General features: G+C 43.6%; 1 protein-coding gene across 4 annotated transcripts in view; it reads right to left on the reverse strand.

The window, feature by feature from the left end:
- The window catches only part of EPHB1 (EPH receptor B1), a 278858-nt gene that overhangs the window by 135210 nt on the left and 123211 nt on the right, over positions 1 to 20437 (reverse strand). For 3 of the 4 annotated variants that reach the window (XM_088473838.1, XM_088473837.1, XM_088473836.1), the window contains one exon: positions 1978 to 2133. The exons of the other annotated variant lie outside the window; for it this stretch is intronic. In XM_088473838.1, coding sequence (XP_088329964.1) covers positions 1978 to 2133 — 156 coding nt within the window. The remainder of the gene's footprint in view (positions 1 to 1977; positions 2134 to 20437) is intronic. 4 annotated transcript variants of the gene reach the window in all.

Here is a 20437-nt window from a genome sequence, read left to right on the forward strand (position 1 = left end):
CATCGGGATTCTCCTGTGTCGGGCTCCGGCAACAGCATTTCATCCCAGCGGCTATTGAGCCGCCGGGATTTCATACCCATAACGAAACCAAGGGGTAGGTGAGTATGTTTTTTTTTTTTTTACAGGTACCGATCTGAATTCTACTTGACAAGGGGACAGACTGGCGTTAGGGACAAGGTAAGTATGTAGTGTGAGTGTATGTGTAATAACATTAAAACCTTTGGTGTGAGAGTGTCTTTTTTTTTTTTTTTTTTTATATTTTGCAGGTGAACTAGAGGTACCAACGGGCCCTTAATGCCTTGCATGCTGGTACTTGTGGTTCTCCAAGTACCAGCATGCAGGGGGAGGCTTGCTGAGATCTCTAATTCTCCAGTAAAGGACAATATTATTTTAACTATTTATTACACAATCACGTCAGCACCCACCGCCCAGAGGTGACGTGGATAGCCCCGGGCTATCACACCAAGCCTGGAGTGCCCTAGAGAGAGAGCCTCCCTAAGGATCCCCAGCCTGGTCTGACTAGCGTGGGGTGTGAAAACTGGCTGGGGTGTAATGCCACAGCCATGGGATCCGTGAAGCTGGTCCCATGGCTGTGGCATTACACCCCAGCTAGAAAGAGTCCGGTGCTGGTTGTAGATAATATGGGGGACCCTAACTCATTTTGTTCCCCATATCTCCACAACCAGTACTGGTTCACAGAGCCTTGTGTTGGTTGTTGAAAATATGGGGGACCCCTACGTCTTTCCCCCCCGGTATTTTCACAACCAGAAGTGGCTCACACAGCCCGGTGCTGGTTATGCTTTTATGGGGGGGCCAACAAAAATGTTTTTTATTTTCAACAATTTACTAACTTTAACACAGAAGCCTTCACGGAACTTATTGTCTAACTCGCATCTTGTAATGAAAGTCGCATTACAAGGCGCGAGTTTACCTGCAGTTTAACTCGCATGCCAATCAAAGTCTCAAACCCTATTATATGTGCAAGTTGCAGGACAAACTAGTACCGTCAAACTGAGCGACAAGGTGCACCAGCACCAAGAGTCCCTGCCTTGTCCTGGAAACCAGATGATCTGGACTAGATGGATCTTTTATTTCCATAGGACACTTGAACTGTTTTCCCACCCTCAGCATATACATTGGTGTACAAGGCAAGGCCTGTCGTACTTCAATACTCACCCAATTCCTAAGACCTAAGCATGCTGACACATGGAGCCATGTTTGGGGAAGTAAATTCTCTGTGGCAGACTGCTTAGGTCTAAAGGTGCATACACACACGATTTTTTGAACGATTATCGTTAAACAATATCATTTAACGCTAATCGTTTGAAAAAATCGTTCACTTTCTGAGTCAAACGATGAACGATTATCGTTCATGCGCGTTCACGTTTGTAATTTGTAGTTCAGTCAGACTTGTCAACTGAACGATTTTCAGTAAGTTAATATGCAAAAATCGTTTGTAGTTCTAAAAAATCGTTCATTACATTTAGTAAATGAACAACTTTAGTAAACGATTTTAGTACATTTTTTCAAGGGAAAAAATCGTTTACTAAAATCGTTCATTAACTAAATCGTTGTGTGTGTATGTAGCTTAAGGAATTAATCACATGTACTATCGCTTTAGAGTGATCTGACATGGACCAGTCAGCAACCACAATATAGAAGATGTATTTTGGGACATCTGTAATTTTAATGAGCAACAGTGCTGTTGTATTGCCTTTGTGTGTTAATGAATAGTGATTTTTTTATTGGCTGTTTATAATTGATACATTAAAAATAACATATTTTTGTATTCTTTTTATAATGCCTAATTAAGCGCTGAGAGACTCTTGTTTGTCTCTCTATTCATTATCCATGCTGTATATTGTACAGGCTTCACTTTTGCAACCCAGTCGCATCCCACATGATATAAATCCATGTTTGCACCATTTACTCTTCAATAAAAGCAAATTCTATAGAATAAAAATAAATTGAACTCACGTGTACATAATGTCGACTTGGGGTCGGATTCTGCCCTGTAGAAGCCCTTCTCGCATGTGCACTCGGCAGAGCTGTCCTGCAGGGAGTAGCTGTGCGGGGGGCACTTGGTGCAGTAGGAGTCAGTAAGCAAGGCTTTGTAAAACCCTGGACGGCAGGCTGCAACACACAGAACAGCTCAGGGTGAAAGGATGGAGTAAAAATCAGAAATTACAACAGGTTCAAAAGGACATCTTACAAATAGAAATTGATAACACTGTTTTGCAGAATATCCCCCCCCCCCCCCCATTCTTCATTTGGGCGTAGAATTTCAATCGTCGACTTTATCTGTGTGGATGCCCCCTATCATTTTTATTTCACCCGTAATTCCCCTATAATTTTTTCTGCCTGAACCTAATGTACCCTAACTGCGCCATAGAGCAGAATGTTGTCCCAGCTCTATTTATAGACTATAAATTGACATTCTACTGCACCCCTGGCAAAGATAAAGTGTCACATCCTCACTTCATTAGACAGCTGAAGCATCTGCCATATCTGTAGGGCAGTGTCCTAATGGGATCTGATACAGGTAAATAATGTCTAGTGTGACATCATTAGCCCTGGGAAGAGCCGTACAGCCCAGCACTCCACATAAATTAAACGTTTGCTAATAATGTGCCCAGGTAATTTGTGATTTTGTCCGGGATGTCACCATATGTAGAAATCCGCCAATATAATATATCCGCCAATATAATATAGTTTTTTTAGTTCATAGTATTCAGTCGAAGATCAGGTTTAGCATTTAGGGGGGATTTCAATTAGCCGTGATAATGCAGTAAGTTTTTGCATCCTTCGAGTGCGAAATCCGCTTATCACGTATATGCGCGTACCCATTTTTGGGGCAATTTAAATGCATTTGCACGAAAATTCTTCCTGGTTTTACCAGCAATAAGTATACAGTAGGTGAAATTTAATATTTGCCTGTACCCCCAAAAAAGCAAAAGATATAGGATAACAATATAGAAGTGTATTAGTAGCCCTTATTAAAATATTAAATTACTCAAATACATACTTATAGGCAATTTAAGTAGAGCATTTATTTTGTCAAAACAACATTTGCTTTTTATCATTTTTATCATTATTTGACTGATTTAGAAATATGCATATAACAGCCACAAAATTTAAGAACCCCAAATACGGATTACATCACAATGAATTACATCTAAATGGGTAACATTACAGATGGAAGCCATCCACAATGTAATATAACAGAATCAGTGGCAAACACAGGATTTGTAGAGGTGGGTTTCCCTATAGCGCACGCAGGGGGGTTTCCGAGCACACAGAAACCCCCCCCAGACTAATCATTATTTTTTTTTAAAGACAGAGTCAGCGGGCGACCCGCGGCCGCGATTGGAGCTGCCGCACATGTGCAGCAGCTCCTCAGGCAGAGAGCTCTGATCAGAAGAGCTCTCTGACTGGTTACAGAACATACGGATAGCCGAGGGAGCTGATGCGCATGTGCAGCATACTATCTGCTAGAGTAGCCGCGGCAGTGAGCTCCTCCTCCTCAGCCCTGGGTTTATGTAAGTACTATATGCTGTATGTGTGTGTGTGTGTGTATGCTGTGTGTATGTATGCTATGTGTGAATGAATGTATGTATGCTGTGTGTATGTATGTATGTATGCTGTGTGTATGTATGCTATGTGTGAATGAATGTATGTATGTATGCTGTGTGTATGTATGCTATGTGTGAATGAATGTATGTATGCTGTGTGTATGTATGCTATGTGTGAATGAATGTATGTCTGTGTATGCTGTGTGTATGTATGCTATGTGTGAATGAATGTATGTATGCTGTGTGTATGTATGCTATGTGTGAATGAATATATGTATGTATGTATGTATGTATGTATGCTGTGTGTATGTATGCTATGTGTGAATGAATGTATGTATGTATGCCGTGTGTATGTATGCTATGTGTGTATGCTGTGTGTATGTATGCTATGTGTGAATGAATGAATGTATGTATGTATGCTGTGTGTATGTATGCTATGTGTGAATGAATGTATGCTGTGTGTATGTTTGCTATGTGTGTGTGTGTATGTTTGCTATGTGTGAATGCATGCAAGCTTGTGTGTACAGTACAGTATGTATGCTGTGTGTGTATATATGTATATATATATATATATATATATGAAGCACATTACCGGCACTCACTGATGTAGAGCTAAAAAATATCCTAGCTGAGGTGCTCACTTCAGGGTATTTAACCCCTACTAATAGCCATCCAAGAAAAAAGCAGCACTCCCAGACCGATGATAAGTCAAAAAAAGACCGAGCTTTACATGTGCAACGTTTCGGGGTTCCCCCCTTCGAAACGCTGCACAAGTAAAGCACAGGCTTTTTTTGATTTATTATCGGTCTGGGAGTGCTGCTTTTTTATTGGATGGCTATATATATATATAATGGAAACCCACCCTTAAAAATCCTGCGTTTGCCACTGTTTCCAAATGCTTGATTTTAGATTGAGTGTGGCCAATCCATGAAGAGGGTAGAATTAGCACTTAACCATCTTTAATATGCGTCATACAAAGGGAATTGTGTGTCATAATTCCAGCATATAGAGGACCAGCAATTACAGTAAGCCATTAGATGGGGCAGTAGGGCCATCCTGTCTGAGCTGAATGTTTTTATTTTAGATGTAGGCACCATTCCAGTGTATTAGAGCAAGTCCGGGAGTCTGGGGGAGCAGCAAGAATAACCTAGCACTGCCCTGGACATATATGTACATATTGGGCTCTATAGCAGCACATCCCTAACAGTGAATGTTTCCAGATCTCCTAGTTGGTGCACAGGTTATTTATTACTAACTGACACATGTTAAAAGATCCACAGGTGGTGCTAATTATTTCATTTGTGATACTGTGAAGAAAATGCAACACTAGTAACAATCTATTACATTACTTTCTATTGTGGTCATGGTGTGGGCTGGGGAGGGGTGTTTCCAGGCAGACGGAAACCGCCCCTGCCTTTGCCTATGAGAATAGATGACATCACAATCAAGGACATCACATATTACATCCAGTGGATGACATGACAATGGATGATATCATGGTGGATTACATTACAACGGATTTCATCACGGTGGATGACATTGCAATGGATAAACTGTATTCTGACAACACAATAGATAATTTCACATACAACATCACAATGTATGACACTACAGATTAGATCACAAAAGATGATCTTGCAATGGATGATACTGCAGATGATATCACAAGGGAGTACATCAAATATAACATCAGAATGGATGATCTCACAAATATTTTAACAGATGACTCATAGTGGATGACATCACAGACAATATCACAATGGATTACATCACATATGGAATCACTATGGATGACACACAGAAGCAATGCACAGACCACACAGATCTGCGCAGTGCTTCGGCACAACACGCAGCTGACAGGCAATTCTATTCATTTTGTGTTTTTAAACACGGTTCTCAGTAAATCTGTGAGTTGTATTCCCATCTATGGAAAGTATTTGTATGTTGGTCCGATGGTCTATTGGCTTCTATTTCCTTGTTTTGTCGTCTATTTCAGTGCGGTATTGTGTTTTTGTCTTAGTAAATCAGGGAAAACTCACGCGGGAATGCAATGTCGGCCAGACACAATTCTTAGTAAATATAAAGTAACAGTCTTCTACAAATGTGTCCTTTTGCATCCTTGCCGCTCGCACTGCAAATGTGCGCACGCATCGTGCCATTGGATTTGCCGCAGCTGCGTGTGCCATGGTACGCCATGCCGCGTGCTGCGTTTGCACCATGCAATCCTATGGGGTCAGGGCTGCTATTACAAATGTTCAGCCCCAGCATGAAGAATGGACATGGCAAAAGCGTGTTGGATGCACCACGCAACATTGGAACAGTCAGAACGCCATCCAGAAATGCTGCACTGCTGGTGCCATTGAACAACAACACATGCAGGAGCCTGGTATTTTGCAACCCTCCCCTTCCCCAGCACTCTTGGCCGCAATATAGACATAATTTAATAATTTCAATAGGGGGCATGCAGTCAAATCGACATTCACTATGTTGACATTCATTATGTCGACACCAGAGTGGTTAAAATTACATTGTTAAAATGTTGATATCTAACATGTCGACATCTGCAAAATGTTGACATGGAGAAAATGGTGAATATTAGCATTAGGGTTACCGCTAAAAACTGCTGGGCATCTAGAACAATAGGTGTGCGACGGAGCTGTTAAATTGTTTCTCCGTTCGGGCGCCCATTAGTATTAACCGCGCCTAAAAGCACCGGGCGGCTAAACCCGTCTAAAGAACTGGTTAGGGCGTCCGAACAGCCTTTTGGGTGTCGAAACCACAGTTAGGGCGCCCAAAACAACGTTCATAACCCTTGAATTCCCCCCCATGAATAAGCTGAACTTTATTAGGGCATCATCTTTAAAAGGCTCTTTGGAGGAATGCATCAGAGGAAGCTGGCATGTGGGCTTAAAACTGTCGAGCGCAATACTGTAAATTATATATTTTTTTCTTTTTCATTCCCCCTGGTTTCTGTGTTTTATTAATATCAGTTATAGTGCACAGTGGATATGACTAAGGTAATTGGATGTCCTGTGTTCACAAACTATATATAAAGAATGAGCATTAAAAAATAAATCTTTGCCTGGAAATTAGCACAGTTGGCAAGTTTGTTGACTACATTGGGCATTATTATATTATGCGCCTGGAACACAGTAAGAGCGGCCACACAATAAACACGTTCTGTATATAAATGTAGGCTTTTCATATTGTGCTGCTCATTGTAGACGCAGCCTTTAGACGATTTGTCCTATATTGCAGCCCTGACACATGACTCTTTAGATACAGGAAAAACTGCATCAATAAAACATTGTCTCCTTCTGCTTCAAAGCACTGAAAATCAAGGACACATTTTTGCTGCACAGATTCACTGGGCTCACCGAGAGAAGCAGAATATGGGGTGAGAGGAGAGATGATGCTGGAATAGAAGAAAGGCGTGTGTAGTATAACAGTGTAGTGCATGTACGCAGTATGTGAATGGATGTGTGTGGGATGTACATTGAGAAAAGGAGTGTAGAGTAGTTAATAGACATGGCTTAAGCCATGCACCTGATATGTACCGCATCTAGTACTGTACTGTATATAAATGTGTACGCTATATCACACTACATTTTATATCTATAAAATGAACACAAATAACGTTAAATGCCAAAGGATGCTCAAACAGGTGCCTTACCTATACGTATATATAGAATTAAAAAAAGGAACAATAGTTAAAATTAAAAAACAGGAATAATTAGAATTAGCTCTTATCTTATACTCTGCAGTAGTTATGATATTAGCTAGGGTGGACCATCGATGGTTACAAACCATTGATGTTCTGATGGAGACGATGAGTGTACTCAGCATCAATAGGAGGCCACTGTGAGTAAAAATACAGTAGGTGGCCGATTCCCCATGGTGAGTGCCATCCCTGGTATGTGTATACAACGTTTGCAGATGTGCATAGACAAAGCATCAATGGTTTCTTACCGATGATCACTAAGAGGAATAGGCTTCCTTCCAGTCACTGCTTTCTTCATTCTGCCTTTAGAGCTTATGGGCCTGATTCTGATTCGCACACTAACCACATGCAATGCTAATGCTCACGTAACTGGCCAATGTTATAAGTGGTACTGTGCATGCATCACAATTTTTAGCGGCGCGAATACGCAGAGCAAATTTGGGCACAGGGGTGTGGATTTTAGTGGGCGTACCTGAGAGGTAACAGTGGGGTGGTTAGGCAGACGCGGGCATGTCACAGGTATGTCACTGACAGTGGATGCATCCAAAGATGCATGGGAGTCCATACTCAGACGGAGAATCTGCACCTGCCGTAGGGCTAGTGCATTGTGTGTCCGATGGTGCACCGATAGTGTGTCTAATGACGCACCGAGATGGATTTCCACAGGCGCAATGTTCTGCAAGTGGGTGTCTCAGTTTAAAGAAATCAGACTCTTTCATCCTTGCACATAACATAACTGCCACTCACCCAGAATGTCTGGCAGACTCCTGATATTCGGAGAGTTCTCTTGGACTCCCGGGACGTGTGCAATCCGGGACTTGCAAACACGATTCATGGAAAATCAGTTAATTATGGCTTTGCCACTCCCTGCTCCATGGCGCAAACTGCAGCACAGTGCAGCTGGGGGCAGGGACACGATGACGCCATATATGGCTCTCCACCCCTCGGAAGCTCAAACTTGGACCTCCCAAAAGGCTGACAATAAATGCCCCACTGACCTGGGTCTAGGGCGACAATTTGCGCATCATTGTGGAGTGAATTGGAGCTGCGTTTTTTTTTTCTTCATTTATTTATTTACTACTCATGAGGTTTGGGCTGATGGAGAGGTACAGTCGTCGGGATATTGAATGGCACATTAGTGAACACTGGGCCTGATTCATTACAGAACGCAACTGCAACAGTGTACGCAGATCGGCCAATAGGCAGTACTGTACATGCGTATGCACCGCAGTGCACGTGCGTGAGTTAGCATTGTGATCACCTATGCAGATAGGAATCCATCACAGAGTGAGTGACAGCCTGAGAGTTTGGGGGTGGTGACGGGGGAGTGGTTGGAGAAACGCAGGGGTGTCCGTCCGTTTGAACGCTGTTTCATGGGCGTGCATAAACTAGCCACTGCGACGGCATACGCAGCTTGAGCTCTCACTGCGTGCGACGAGGTTAGCAATTTCTGAGTAAGGTCTGTTGTGATTGGGTTTGAGGGGCCGATGTTACTCGCAGGACTGCAAGGTATTACGAATGTGAGATAGAGGTAGTGGGCGGCATGGGCATTCATTAGCATATTTTCGCAGCAGGTCTGCGTGCGTAATAGCAGCTACGATCCGTACTGAATCAGGACCACTGTAAAGAACACAGAACCTTGTTTTTTTCCCACAACAAGCAGCTTCCATGGTAACCAGGGAAACTGCAAATCCCCATTGTAAAAGTTTGGCATGCCTATAGCATGGATTTCACATTACACCGTTACAACTTTCTGTGTAGAATACACAGCAAAAAAAATGTTCCGACTTAAAGAACTCAAATTTCTTCCTCATTTCGGCCTCACAAACACGGATACAATCTAGAATTAAATTATCCTTGGCTATCTTTTTTTCATCTTTCACATTTGCTGGAAGCTCAAAGAGTTTGTGATTTGATTGAGGTGAAGCCCTTCCCATGCACATGAGAGCACAGCTTCACAGACATCATGGAGAGAACCTGCAAAATAAAAATAACATTACACACCGTCCACAAAACTGGAGATCCAACGGCAAAAAAGGGGCCTGGTTACTGGTTGACATTTTTCGCTCTCTGATCGTGCCCTGATTTCCATCCAAGGATGAACAAACTGTAGGACGAGTAAAAACAAAAGGATCTGGATACTTTGAACACAGCCAGCCTCGCAAAGCAGCAATGCTATTAAATATTGAAGACTCACTGACTCAGATCTGCTCTGTACAATCAATAGCTCTTAGATTTAATGCTCCAGGACACTGGGCTGGGGAATACGTGTGTGTTTGGGAAGTCTGCGGCAGACATAAGATGGCATTGTGTTGTCTTCTCCAGTTTTAGGAGAATGTGCCTTATTATATATAGGAATGTGCACCAGTGAAAAAATTAGCTAGTAAAACTGTATTGCTAAATACATGTGCAAAGCAATTTACGTGTGTTTTGTGTGTGTGTTGTGCCACCATGAAGTATAGAAGTGGCTGAAAGGTGAAGAATCTGTCTATGTATTGTTATATATTATTATCCAAATATATACATATTCTATAGCACTTAGCAACCATATAACTTTATTCAGGCCCAGTATAGCTTATTATCAGGGCCTGTGCTGGGTTCTCTTGTACCTCCTTGCCCGGGCTCAGGCGCATGTGACATGAAGCGCCTCACTGTACAAGTACATTAGATGATGTCAGTGTGCAGGCCCCTCCCCCTCCTTATGCATGTTCCAATGCCCCCCGCTATGATCTCTCAGTGCACAAGGCTTGTACAGTAGAACAGCAACTGTGCTGGGAAAGTAATATATTATTTAGCGCAGTCAGGGTGCCCCGGTAAAAGTGGAACCCTGCTGTCCTGATTACAGCTAGGCTTACCGTGTTCTGCCGCCTCTACTTATAATCTAATTTTGTAAAATCAAAATATACCTTATAATAGTGTCAATTTATTCAGATTTATTAGCCTAACACTATGCCGTTGGGCCATGGGGGAAACCCATGTGAACATGAGGAGGAATGTAAATTTAGATCGCTCCGATGTTGTAATGTAAATCAGCACTCAGCGGCAGCAATGCTAGCCCCCATGTCATCATAAGTTTGCATCAATCAAATTAGTCCTGTGACCCATTACGCAGCAATCACTGTGCTACAGTATGGGATGCACATGTAAAATAGGGAAGGTGAAATCTGTTGCTGTGTTTGGTCTGTGTGATAAGCATGGAAGAGGGAATTAACCAGTAAGCAGGGATAGCAACGATTGGTCTCAGGGAACAAACACAAGTGAGTGGCCCATACTCTCCTGCCTACAAAGCAGCAATAGGTATGATGCAAAAGATAGACGCACTATACGGTTTGTTTTATCTGGATGTGGATTTATATAGTAAATACATATTGGTTAAAAATACTGGAGACAATCAATCAGAGATGTCAGCCAGCAACATTTTTAAGATATTTACAAGTCTCTGCTTTCCCCTCTCTTTCCTTATTCTGTCCACAGAACATCACACCAGCATCTGCACAGATATACCAGTTGGAGCTTAAATATCATTGGCTGCTTCTACTTTATGCGTGTATCCACTACGCAACATTACTGAGCAGCGCGATTATAACATCTTAATCGTGCAATCGCTCAGTATTTTACAATGTTGTAATTGTGCAGTCGTTTCACAGTCTGCAAGTGGATACGCACCTTGAAAGTAGCCACAAACACTGTCGCCATCAGCAGTAAAATATTTTATTAAGCTATACAATGTATAAAGTGCTGCATTTCATGTCATTATGTTATTTATTTGTATCCTGATACTCCATACTTGCCAACTCTCCCTTATTGTCAGGGAGACTCCCTAAAATAGTAGCAATCTCTCTGACTCCCTGAAAGGTCTAGCAATTTCCCAGATTACACTTTACCCCCATTATGACGCTGTTATATATATAAAGATATATACATTCAAATTGGATAATTAGGATCATTCCCCGCATTGGTTATAGGGCACAATGATCCCTATGGCTACATGCATTTTCTGAGAAGTATCAGTGTGTTTTCATCACCAAATAGATCTTACTAACTGCTTTGGGGCTCATTTACACTTGGATGTAAGGCAATTTTACGACCCACCTCTCAGATGTAGCAGTATACTGATGCGCTCATATTGTAGGTGCTGCTTTCACAATCTCCCTGAAATGCTTTTTCGTAAGTAGGCAAGTATGTGATACCCTCCAGTGTTCTCCCCAGGATGTTTTCTGCAGGCGCATCGCCCATCAGAAACAGCCTACCGCCCGGCACTTCTCCCCGCCCCAGTGCACTGCATTTCCGGTCACCCTCAATGTGTCCTTGTTGCCACAGACACGGATGCCGGAAGCAACGCCGAGCTGAGCCAACGTCACGTTCTTCACATTGGAGGCTCCGTGTCCGCTGGCAATGAGGACATGTTAGTGAAGGTTCCAGGTGACGGGACACGGCACATTGGGATGAGGGGAGGTGCCGAGCAAGGGACACGGCATTGGGTCAGGGTAGAGTGCCGAGCAGGGGATGTGGCATTGGGGCAGGGGGTAGTTGTCCATCACAGTGCAGGGGCGGTGTCAGGCTGGAGGGCAAAGATCCTTCCTCCTGTATAAAAGTTCAGATGGGAACAGTCACCTGAACTGATTAAAGAGAGCCTGCAAGTGGGGCCAGTATCTGTAGAGCTGTATAAAAAATATATTCTGTGTAGCCTGCAAGTGGGGACAGTATCTGGGCCTCTAAGAAGAAGAGAATGAATATATAATTTGCTATTTCAAGTTTAAATCATTATAAGGTCAAGATTTAAAACATTTTATTACTGCAAAGACCCCCACCCGGCTACTTCTTGATGCCACCCGGCTGGAAAAATTTTCTGGGCAGAACACTGCCCTCTATGTATAGCAGGGGTGTCAAACATGCGGCCCTCCAGCTGCAGTGGAACTGCACATCCCAGCATGCACTGCCACAGTTTTACTATTAGGGCATGCTAAAACTGTGGCAGGGCATGCTGGGATATGTAGTGATGTGCAATATATTAGTGCTTTCTAAGTAATTATCATAAATAATAAAAATGCTTTGTCACAAATCTACATTTAAAAACAACAACCACCAGCTCCACATGAGTAATATTCAATGCAGAGACTATTCTAGTGACCTATAAACAATACACAGCATTATATGGACTGACATATAGGGCCTGATTAGAGTTGAACGGTATTGCACAGACGTAGGGTAGCGACTGTGCAATACTGACACAGCATCAGATCACCATTGCGACCATCTGAGTAAGCATGAACTTGACCGGTGCAACTGCTCAGCCGGGACCAGGAAGTCTGCAGAAGACACAGAACCTGGATTGGCCACGCCTACAAAACGGGGGAGACATGTATGGTATAAATGTGCATAGCAATTTCAAAAGAGATAGTTGCAGTAAAATCAAGGTGTGTTTTTTCAGAATAAATGTATATACATTACAATATCCTCGGTATTGCATATATTGTTGCTATTTATTGACATAATTACATACAAATCAATAGAAGCTAGACAGACATACTGGTAAGATAAACTCATGAATAAATAGAAGTCAGTATAAATGGGGTTATTGACCAACATGGTGCAAAGTGCATATGACATAACCTGTAGTAACCAATCAAACTAGACAGAGGACACCGGAAGAGCTGGGATTGGATATTAGTGCTGCTGAGATTATTTCTAGCCATACTGTATTACCACTGCTGGGCATGTTACAGGACATTACTACAGAGCTGCATACAGTATAATAAGACAGAATACTTCTATATACTGTACATTACTGCATATTACTTTTTATTTGTGTAAAAATGGGGAGACAGTTTCCCCCTTAGTTAAGCTGTGGTGTTGTGAGCATTTGGGGATCACTCTATGCCTGCTTGTGGAGCGCATCTTGTGTGTTTTCACACTGCTCAGGGTACAGAATTTAGCACACATAACTACAGGCGGGTTGGGTATCAGAATCTCGACACCGGCATCCCGACCAGGTTAGAATGCAGATGTCCCCTGGTAAGTAATCCTGACCCTACCCCTAACCCTCCCCGGTGCCTAAACTAAACCTCCCCCCCAGTGCCTAAACCTAACCCTCCCTCCTCGAAGCCTAAATCTAACCTCCTCCACCTGCAGACTAACCCTAACTCTCCCCCTAGTGCCTAACCATAACCCTCTCCTTAACCCCAGTACTTATCTTTGGGATTCCGGTGGTTGACTTTCCGGCGCCGGTATTCTGACTGCTGTAATCCTAGTGGTCGGCATTCTGACCGCATCCTCTACAGGCGTTGCAGAGTCTTATGCATTTTGAAGATATCTACAAGGGTATAACTGGGTTGTGATGGAGCATTTTTACTTAGGCAAAGTTCATTGAGTCTAGTTGGGTACAACTGTGTAGGGTTGGTGTCAAGCCCGGATGTTTATTGGCTCCAAATGTAGGAACTAGGGGCCCGATTCTGACCCGCTTGCTATGCTGCATTCGCATGCAGCCTCCCGATGTTTGCAATGTGCGCATGCGTGAACCAGTCCATGTGATTGGGAAGCGTTCGCCATTTATGGGTGGTGACAGGGGATGGTTGATGTAAACAGGGGTGGTGCAAATGCAGGCGTGTCTGAGCATCTTAACGCCATTTCAGAGGTGTGCATAATTAAGACGCTGCGTCATAATACACGTGACATGGCTGAATTACACACTGAAGCACTCGCAGTGCTTGCGGTAGGGTATGGTCAGCCACAAGTGCTGCGTACGGGTCCGATGTTACTTGATGTTACCGATTGTTGCATACACTTCCTGGAGATGACGTGGGAAAGTGGGCATCTTAAGACAGGCTGGTGGGCATCTAAATACACAACGCAATGGCATGCCAAGACATGGTGGGCGTGCTAATGCCTTGCCGTCCGATTGCGGGATTTGCATACTTTGGCTGCGTGCAAACGCATCTAGCGAGCGGTTCTGAATCGGGCCCAAAGACCGGAAGGCTAAGGGTAGCAAGTGACAAGAAACGGGAAGGCAATATATATACATCCTCTTCATATGTCTCTCCCAGGTGTTGGCGAGACCTACCCCAAGGCGCGGAATCTTGTCCACCTGATAGTATTCACCAGTGACCCCTCCAAGCGGGATGTGGGTTTTGCTGCACCAAGTGAACAGGTCGCGGCCCCTGGGACAGGTACCTGGAGAAAACACAGAGATAGATATAGGAGGACTATATAAGTACTAACGAAGCAGGAAATGTATAGGTATGGAATGGAAACACTGAAGTTCCAGTCGTATAGACTGACAAGAGATTCAATTGAATGTAGATACAAGAGACGTTGACACAGATGAGCGATGGATGATACTTTGGAGACTGATATGCTAGTAGTGATGGTAGACAGCACTTGATATGAGACGCTGAATAGCGATAGTAGTCAGCACTTGATAGATGTCGGAGTAAGATGTCAGAAGATCAGAGACTGCTGGTACATCCAAAGGTGGCAAACTTTTAAATTCTGACACTCTATGGTGTCTCCCAAAAACTGTGAAAAAGGGGTGTAATCTGTAGAAGTGTGGTAACGGAAATTGTGACCAAATTCTGCCCATGGCAGGAGGTCCAGCCAATCATTCTGAGAGGAGGATACAAACAGTCTTATGAAAGTTTTCAGTTCCTTATTCACCCGTTCTATTTGCCCATTAGTCTGTGGTTGATACGCTGAAGAGAACTTTAATTTGATGTGACAAGAGGAACAGAGTGCTCGCCAAACCCTTGCCATGAATTGGACTCCCCTGTCGGACACAATTTCGGATGGAAGACCATGCAACCGGAAGACTTCTTGAATAAAGATTTTGGCCAACTGAGGGGCTGACTGCAGTCCAATGAGTGGGACAAAATGGGCCATTTTGGAAAAACGGCCAACCACTACCCAGATGGTGTTGAAACCTTTAGAGGCAGGCAGATCCATAATAAAAACCATGGATAGGTAGTACCATGGAATGGTGGGAATAGGTAAAGGTCGAAGAAGTCCCTGTGTCTTCCTCCGGGGTGTTTTATGTTGAGCACACTGGGTACAAGAGGCAATAAATTCCTCCACATACGTAGACATTGATGGCCACCAATACGAACGCTGGAGAAGTTTAAAAGTCTTGAGAACCCCAGAATGACCACCAAACAAAGAGGTATGGGCCTGAGTTAACAGTTGCTTTATTAAAATTGGGAGTAACAAAAAGTTTCCCTGGAGGTGGACAGTGTAGATGAGTCTGGGCAAAGACCGTAGGTTGTAGAATAGTTTGCGTTTTAGAATCCCTTTCATCTTCCTCGTGGGATAAAAATGAACATGACAAGGCATCTGCTTTTTTATTAAGACTACTTGGCCGGAAAACAACCTTAAAATCAAAGCGAGAAAAAAAAGTGACCAACGAGCTTGTCTGGGTTAAGTCTTTGTGCTGTTTTCAAACATAATACATTTTTATGATCTGAAATTACGGTAATTGGAAATTTGGCCCCCTCAAGAAGATGTCTCCACTCCTCTAAAGCCAATTTCATTGCCAGCAGCTCCTGATCCCCAATGGTGTAATTCTTTTCTGTGGAAAAAAAAAATTTCGAGAAAGAACTGCTCCAACACCAGCAGATGATGCAACAACCTCTACAGTAAAAGGTTTTTCCATATTGGGTTGATTCAGGATGGGAGCGGAAGAGAAAGTCTCCTTGAGAGCCTGAAAGGCGCTTATAGCGGAGGGAGGCCAAAGTGCAACAAGTCAAAAAATAAAAAATAAACCTCTGATAATAGTTAGAAAACCCCAAAAATCATTGAATCCCTTTGAGGCCAATCCCGAATGGCTTTGAATTTTTCTGGATGCATTTTCAAAGATCCAATGGAGATTATATGACCAAGAAAGGGCATTGAGGGTTTTTCAAAGATACACTTGGAAGCTTTTCAATATAAATGATGTTTTCTGAGACGAGAGAGGACTTCTTTAACATGCTGACAATGTGCTTGTAGATCTCTGGAAAAGATTAAAATATCATCCAAGTATACGACGATGAAAGAGTAAAGGATGTCTCTAAAGATCTCATTAACATACCCTTGAAAGACTGCTGGGATGTTACATAAGCCAACTGGCATCACAAGATACTCAAAGTGTCCGTCCCCGGTATTGAAGGCAGTCTTCCATTCGTCCCCTTCACGTATGCGGATGAGGTTGTACACATCATGTAGATCAAGCTTAGTAAAAATAGAGGCTCCACGGACCTTGATGAACTACTCCAAAATGAGAGGGAGTGGGTATCTGTTCTTAATAGTAATGTCGTTCAGACCTCTAAAGTCGATGCAGGGCCTAAGACCACAATTTTTTTTTGTTCAACAAAAAAAAAAACCTGCACCAGCCGGAGACGAGGAATGTCTAATAAATCCCTTCTTAAAGTTCTCTTGGATGTACCGAGAGGGGATATATGCGACCTCACGGAGGAGTTTTTCCGGGGGTTAACTCTATGCCACAATCCCACTTGCGATGGGGCAGCAACTGGTCCGCAGCTTTTTCACAAAAGACAGAAAAGTCCACATAAGGCTCTGGAATAGGGGTCAGAATAGAGACAGATATCAGGGGAGTTACTGCTGTAGCTGTATGAACTGGAAGAGACTTGATAGGAGTTATCTTGGAAACACATCTATTATGACAATGTCAACCCCATGCCAATATTTGTCTAGAAGGCTAGTCCATAGTGGGGTTGTGAATCTTTAACAAGGGTAACCCGAGAACAATATCATGGCTACTACTAGGTAGAATAAAAAATTCAATCTCCTCTCGATGTAGGGCACCTATTTGAAGACATACTGGAACAGACTTTGAGGAGACTATTCCGGTTTGAAAAGTACTCCCATCTACACCAGAGAGGACTAAATTATTTTGAAGGGAACAGACTGGGATTCTTAGTTTTTGGAACTAGACAAAAAATTTCCTGCAGCTCCAGAGTCTATCAGAGCAAGAAAATCTTCGAAACGAGATCCCACTGAAAGCACAACTGTTAACAGTGGATCAATTAAATGAGAGTATTTGGACACAACTCCTAACTGAACTGCTCCCGGAATGATTATGGTTTGGCGTTTCCCGACAAAAGCGGGCAAGACTTCAGGAAGTGACCTGATTTAGCACAATAGAGGCAGAGTTGGTAAGCATATGACGACTCCATTCAGTTGGGGTTAAACGAGCTTTGTTAACTTGCATGGGTTCGTCTTGTCGAGGAGACGATGGATGTTGACCGGTGATAACAATAGGCGGTCGAACGTGAGTCCGGACTTCACGTCCTTGATTAACTTGCCTCTCCTGATGTAGTAGGTCGATCTTAATACACAAAGAGATGAGATCAGCAAGTGTTTCTGGCAAGTCCTGGGAAGCTAGGTCATCCTTCATTCTTTCCGAAAGCCCGTGTAAGAAAGCTGCCTTGAGAGCTGCGTCGTTACATTGCAGTTCAGATGCAATAGTCTGAAATTAAACCACATATTGACCCACTGAGCGAGAACCCTGCCGGAGATGCAAGAGATCTGAAGATGCTGAAATAGACCTTCTAGGTTCATCAACAATTCGCCTAAGGGCTTTAATTAAATCATCATAATTAGAGACCAATGGGTCAGCTCGTTCGCCCAGGGGTGAGACCCAATCCAAGGCTGTTCCAGACAGGAGAGACAAATGCTACCCTGGATCTGGGTAGACATTTAAAATGGACCTCGCATTGGTTAACAAACCCCTACAATTTTTGGGGGTACCATCGAAGTGGTTGGGAGGAACTAGTTGGAGGCGAGAGTTAGAAACAGCAAGAACCACTGGAGGACTTGTGGGTGTGTGTTGAGGTGGACCTGAAATGGATAGAACTGAAAGCATGGATGAGAGCTGGTTACAGACTCCTGGAGATGTCGTCCCATGTGTTTCTGAGTGGGCTCTTGTGCCTCCAAGCGAGAGAGAACATTCTGAAGGCCTCTGTCACCCTGAGACCCGGCGGCTTCCATTAGGCCCGTACAAACTGTCAAGCCCAGATGTTTATTTGCCCCTGGGGCAGGTACCTGGAGAAAACACAGCGATAGATATGGGAGGACTATATAAGTACTAACGAAGCAGGAAATGTATAGGTATGGAATGTATAGACTCTGAAGTTCCATTCGTATAGACTGACAAGAGATTCGATAGAATGTAGATACAATAGACCATGATGCAGATGAGCGATGGATGATATTCTGGAGCCTGATATGCTTGTAGCAATGGTAGACAGCACTTGATATAAGATGCTGAATAGCGATGGTAGTCAGCACTTGATATGAGACACTGAATAGCGATGGTAGTCAGCACTTGATTACGAAGAGAGTACACTGGAAAGGAACACTGCGGAGCCTGAGAAACAGACACAGTAGAAATCCACCATAGGAGCAAAGTTGTACAGGCAACTTCCTGTTGCTGGAAGTACCCTAAAATACCCCTAGGTAGCTGATCATTGGCCAAGGACAGCAGCCGACTGACCGCTGAACTACCATAGGAGAATACTGATCAGATGACATGAACCAACTGGCAGCGCCCAGGACCGAACCACGGCAACCAGGATGCACACATGTCCCTGGGCAGAATACTCAACACTACCTATCTCTACACTTGATGTCCGTACGCCTAAAAGCCCAAAGACGTGAGTAACGGCCAATCCCAGGCTGCCTCCTGACAGTTGGGCATAAGTGTAAATACACCAGTTTGGAGCATACTTGCCAATATTCTGGTTAACCCCTCCAGGAGTGGGCAGCCAGGATAGGACAATGGGGGAAGGGGGTGGCGTTGACATTATGCTGCATTGGGGGCGATCGCATCATCATGATTACACCCCTGCTACACATCAAGATTATCGCATTGTGAAGCAGGGGGCGGGGCAGAGAAGAAGTAATTCAGCACATATCGCGTCATCGGCTCCCTTGCTGTCGGGGGGAGTGTGGGGGGGGTTCCAAGTAGACTTGTCCACCTTTGCAGGCAGCCTGAAGCATCACTCGATTTTTGGGAGCCTCCCGGCTGTTCCAGGAGAGTAGGCAAGTATGTTTTGGAGATTTATCTTTTGCACATAGTGTTGGGATGCTGCAACTGCACATATTTTTGGCGCAACATGCGCCTGATTTACTTTCAAATCTGCATCAGACCTTTAAACAGCAAATTAAGTGGTTATGGGGCCTATTAATGATGCTAATTATCAGGGTCCGATAATTAACATTCTAAGTCGCCGCGGAATCCAGAGCAATTCATTATTGCTCCGATGCGGTGACAGCTGATGCGAAATTATCTGTCCGCACAAGTAGCGTCGCTGCTCCTTTTCGGAGTGGTGAATATTTTCACTGTTCCTTTCTGAGCCCTGACGTACGACGGAAGGAGCCGGACAGAGGTGGAGGGATACGAAAGGTATCGGGAGCATTTGCCATCTGAAGATGGCGAATGCTACCGCACTAAAGCTCCGAAAATATTTGTATTTTCTGAGCTTGATGAATTCTGTCCCCATACTGGTGTATAGGGACAGCGGCCCATTCCGCAAAAGGAAGGTAAGTATGAGATATCTGTTTGATGAATGGCCTGAACACTTCATTTTTACAATAGCAGGTGAAAATGTTAATTTTCATCTGCTTCTGTAAAAATTAAGTGATGATGAATAGGCCCCTTTATCTCCTGATATGTGTGTGATAAAAGTTTTTTTTATACAATTGGTCATATTAATACTTCTGGACTATGGGCCTGATTCACTACGGATCGCAATTCTGCTTATACGCCTGATTCAGCAAGGAACACAGTTGCTAATATGCACGCAATCGGTCGATTGTTGCATACTGCGTATGCATCGCGTGTGCGCAAACTAGCAATAGTGCTCAGAACTGCGATTGCAGAGGGTACGCAGTGATTGACATGAAGTGCCGTTTGTGGGTGGTGATGGTGAGTTGTCGGGCGAACGCAGGTGTGCCTGTGTGTTAGCAATAAGGTCAGGGCTTGTGCAATTGTGCGTATGGGTCCCATGTTACTCGATGTTACCGATTGTTTCGCTATGTTGCCCTAGTATACGGATGTGAGTAAGGGGAAGTGGGCGTCCTTATGTCAGGATGCGATCGCAATGTGAATGAAAACATTTAAATAGCACTGCTGATATTAGCAACTGCGGTGCGG

This window comes from Taudactylus pleione, unplaced genomic scaffold, assembly GCF_031769625.1.
Source record: "Taudactylus pleione unplaced genomic scaffold, aTauple2 ptg000142l, whole genome shotgun sequence".
NCBI classification, from domain to species: Eukaryota; Metazoa; Chordata; class Amphibia; order Anura; family Myobatrachidae; genus Taudactylus; species Taudactylus pleione.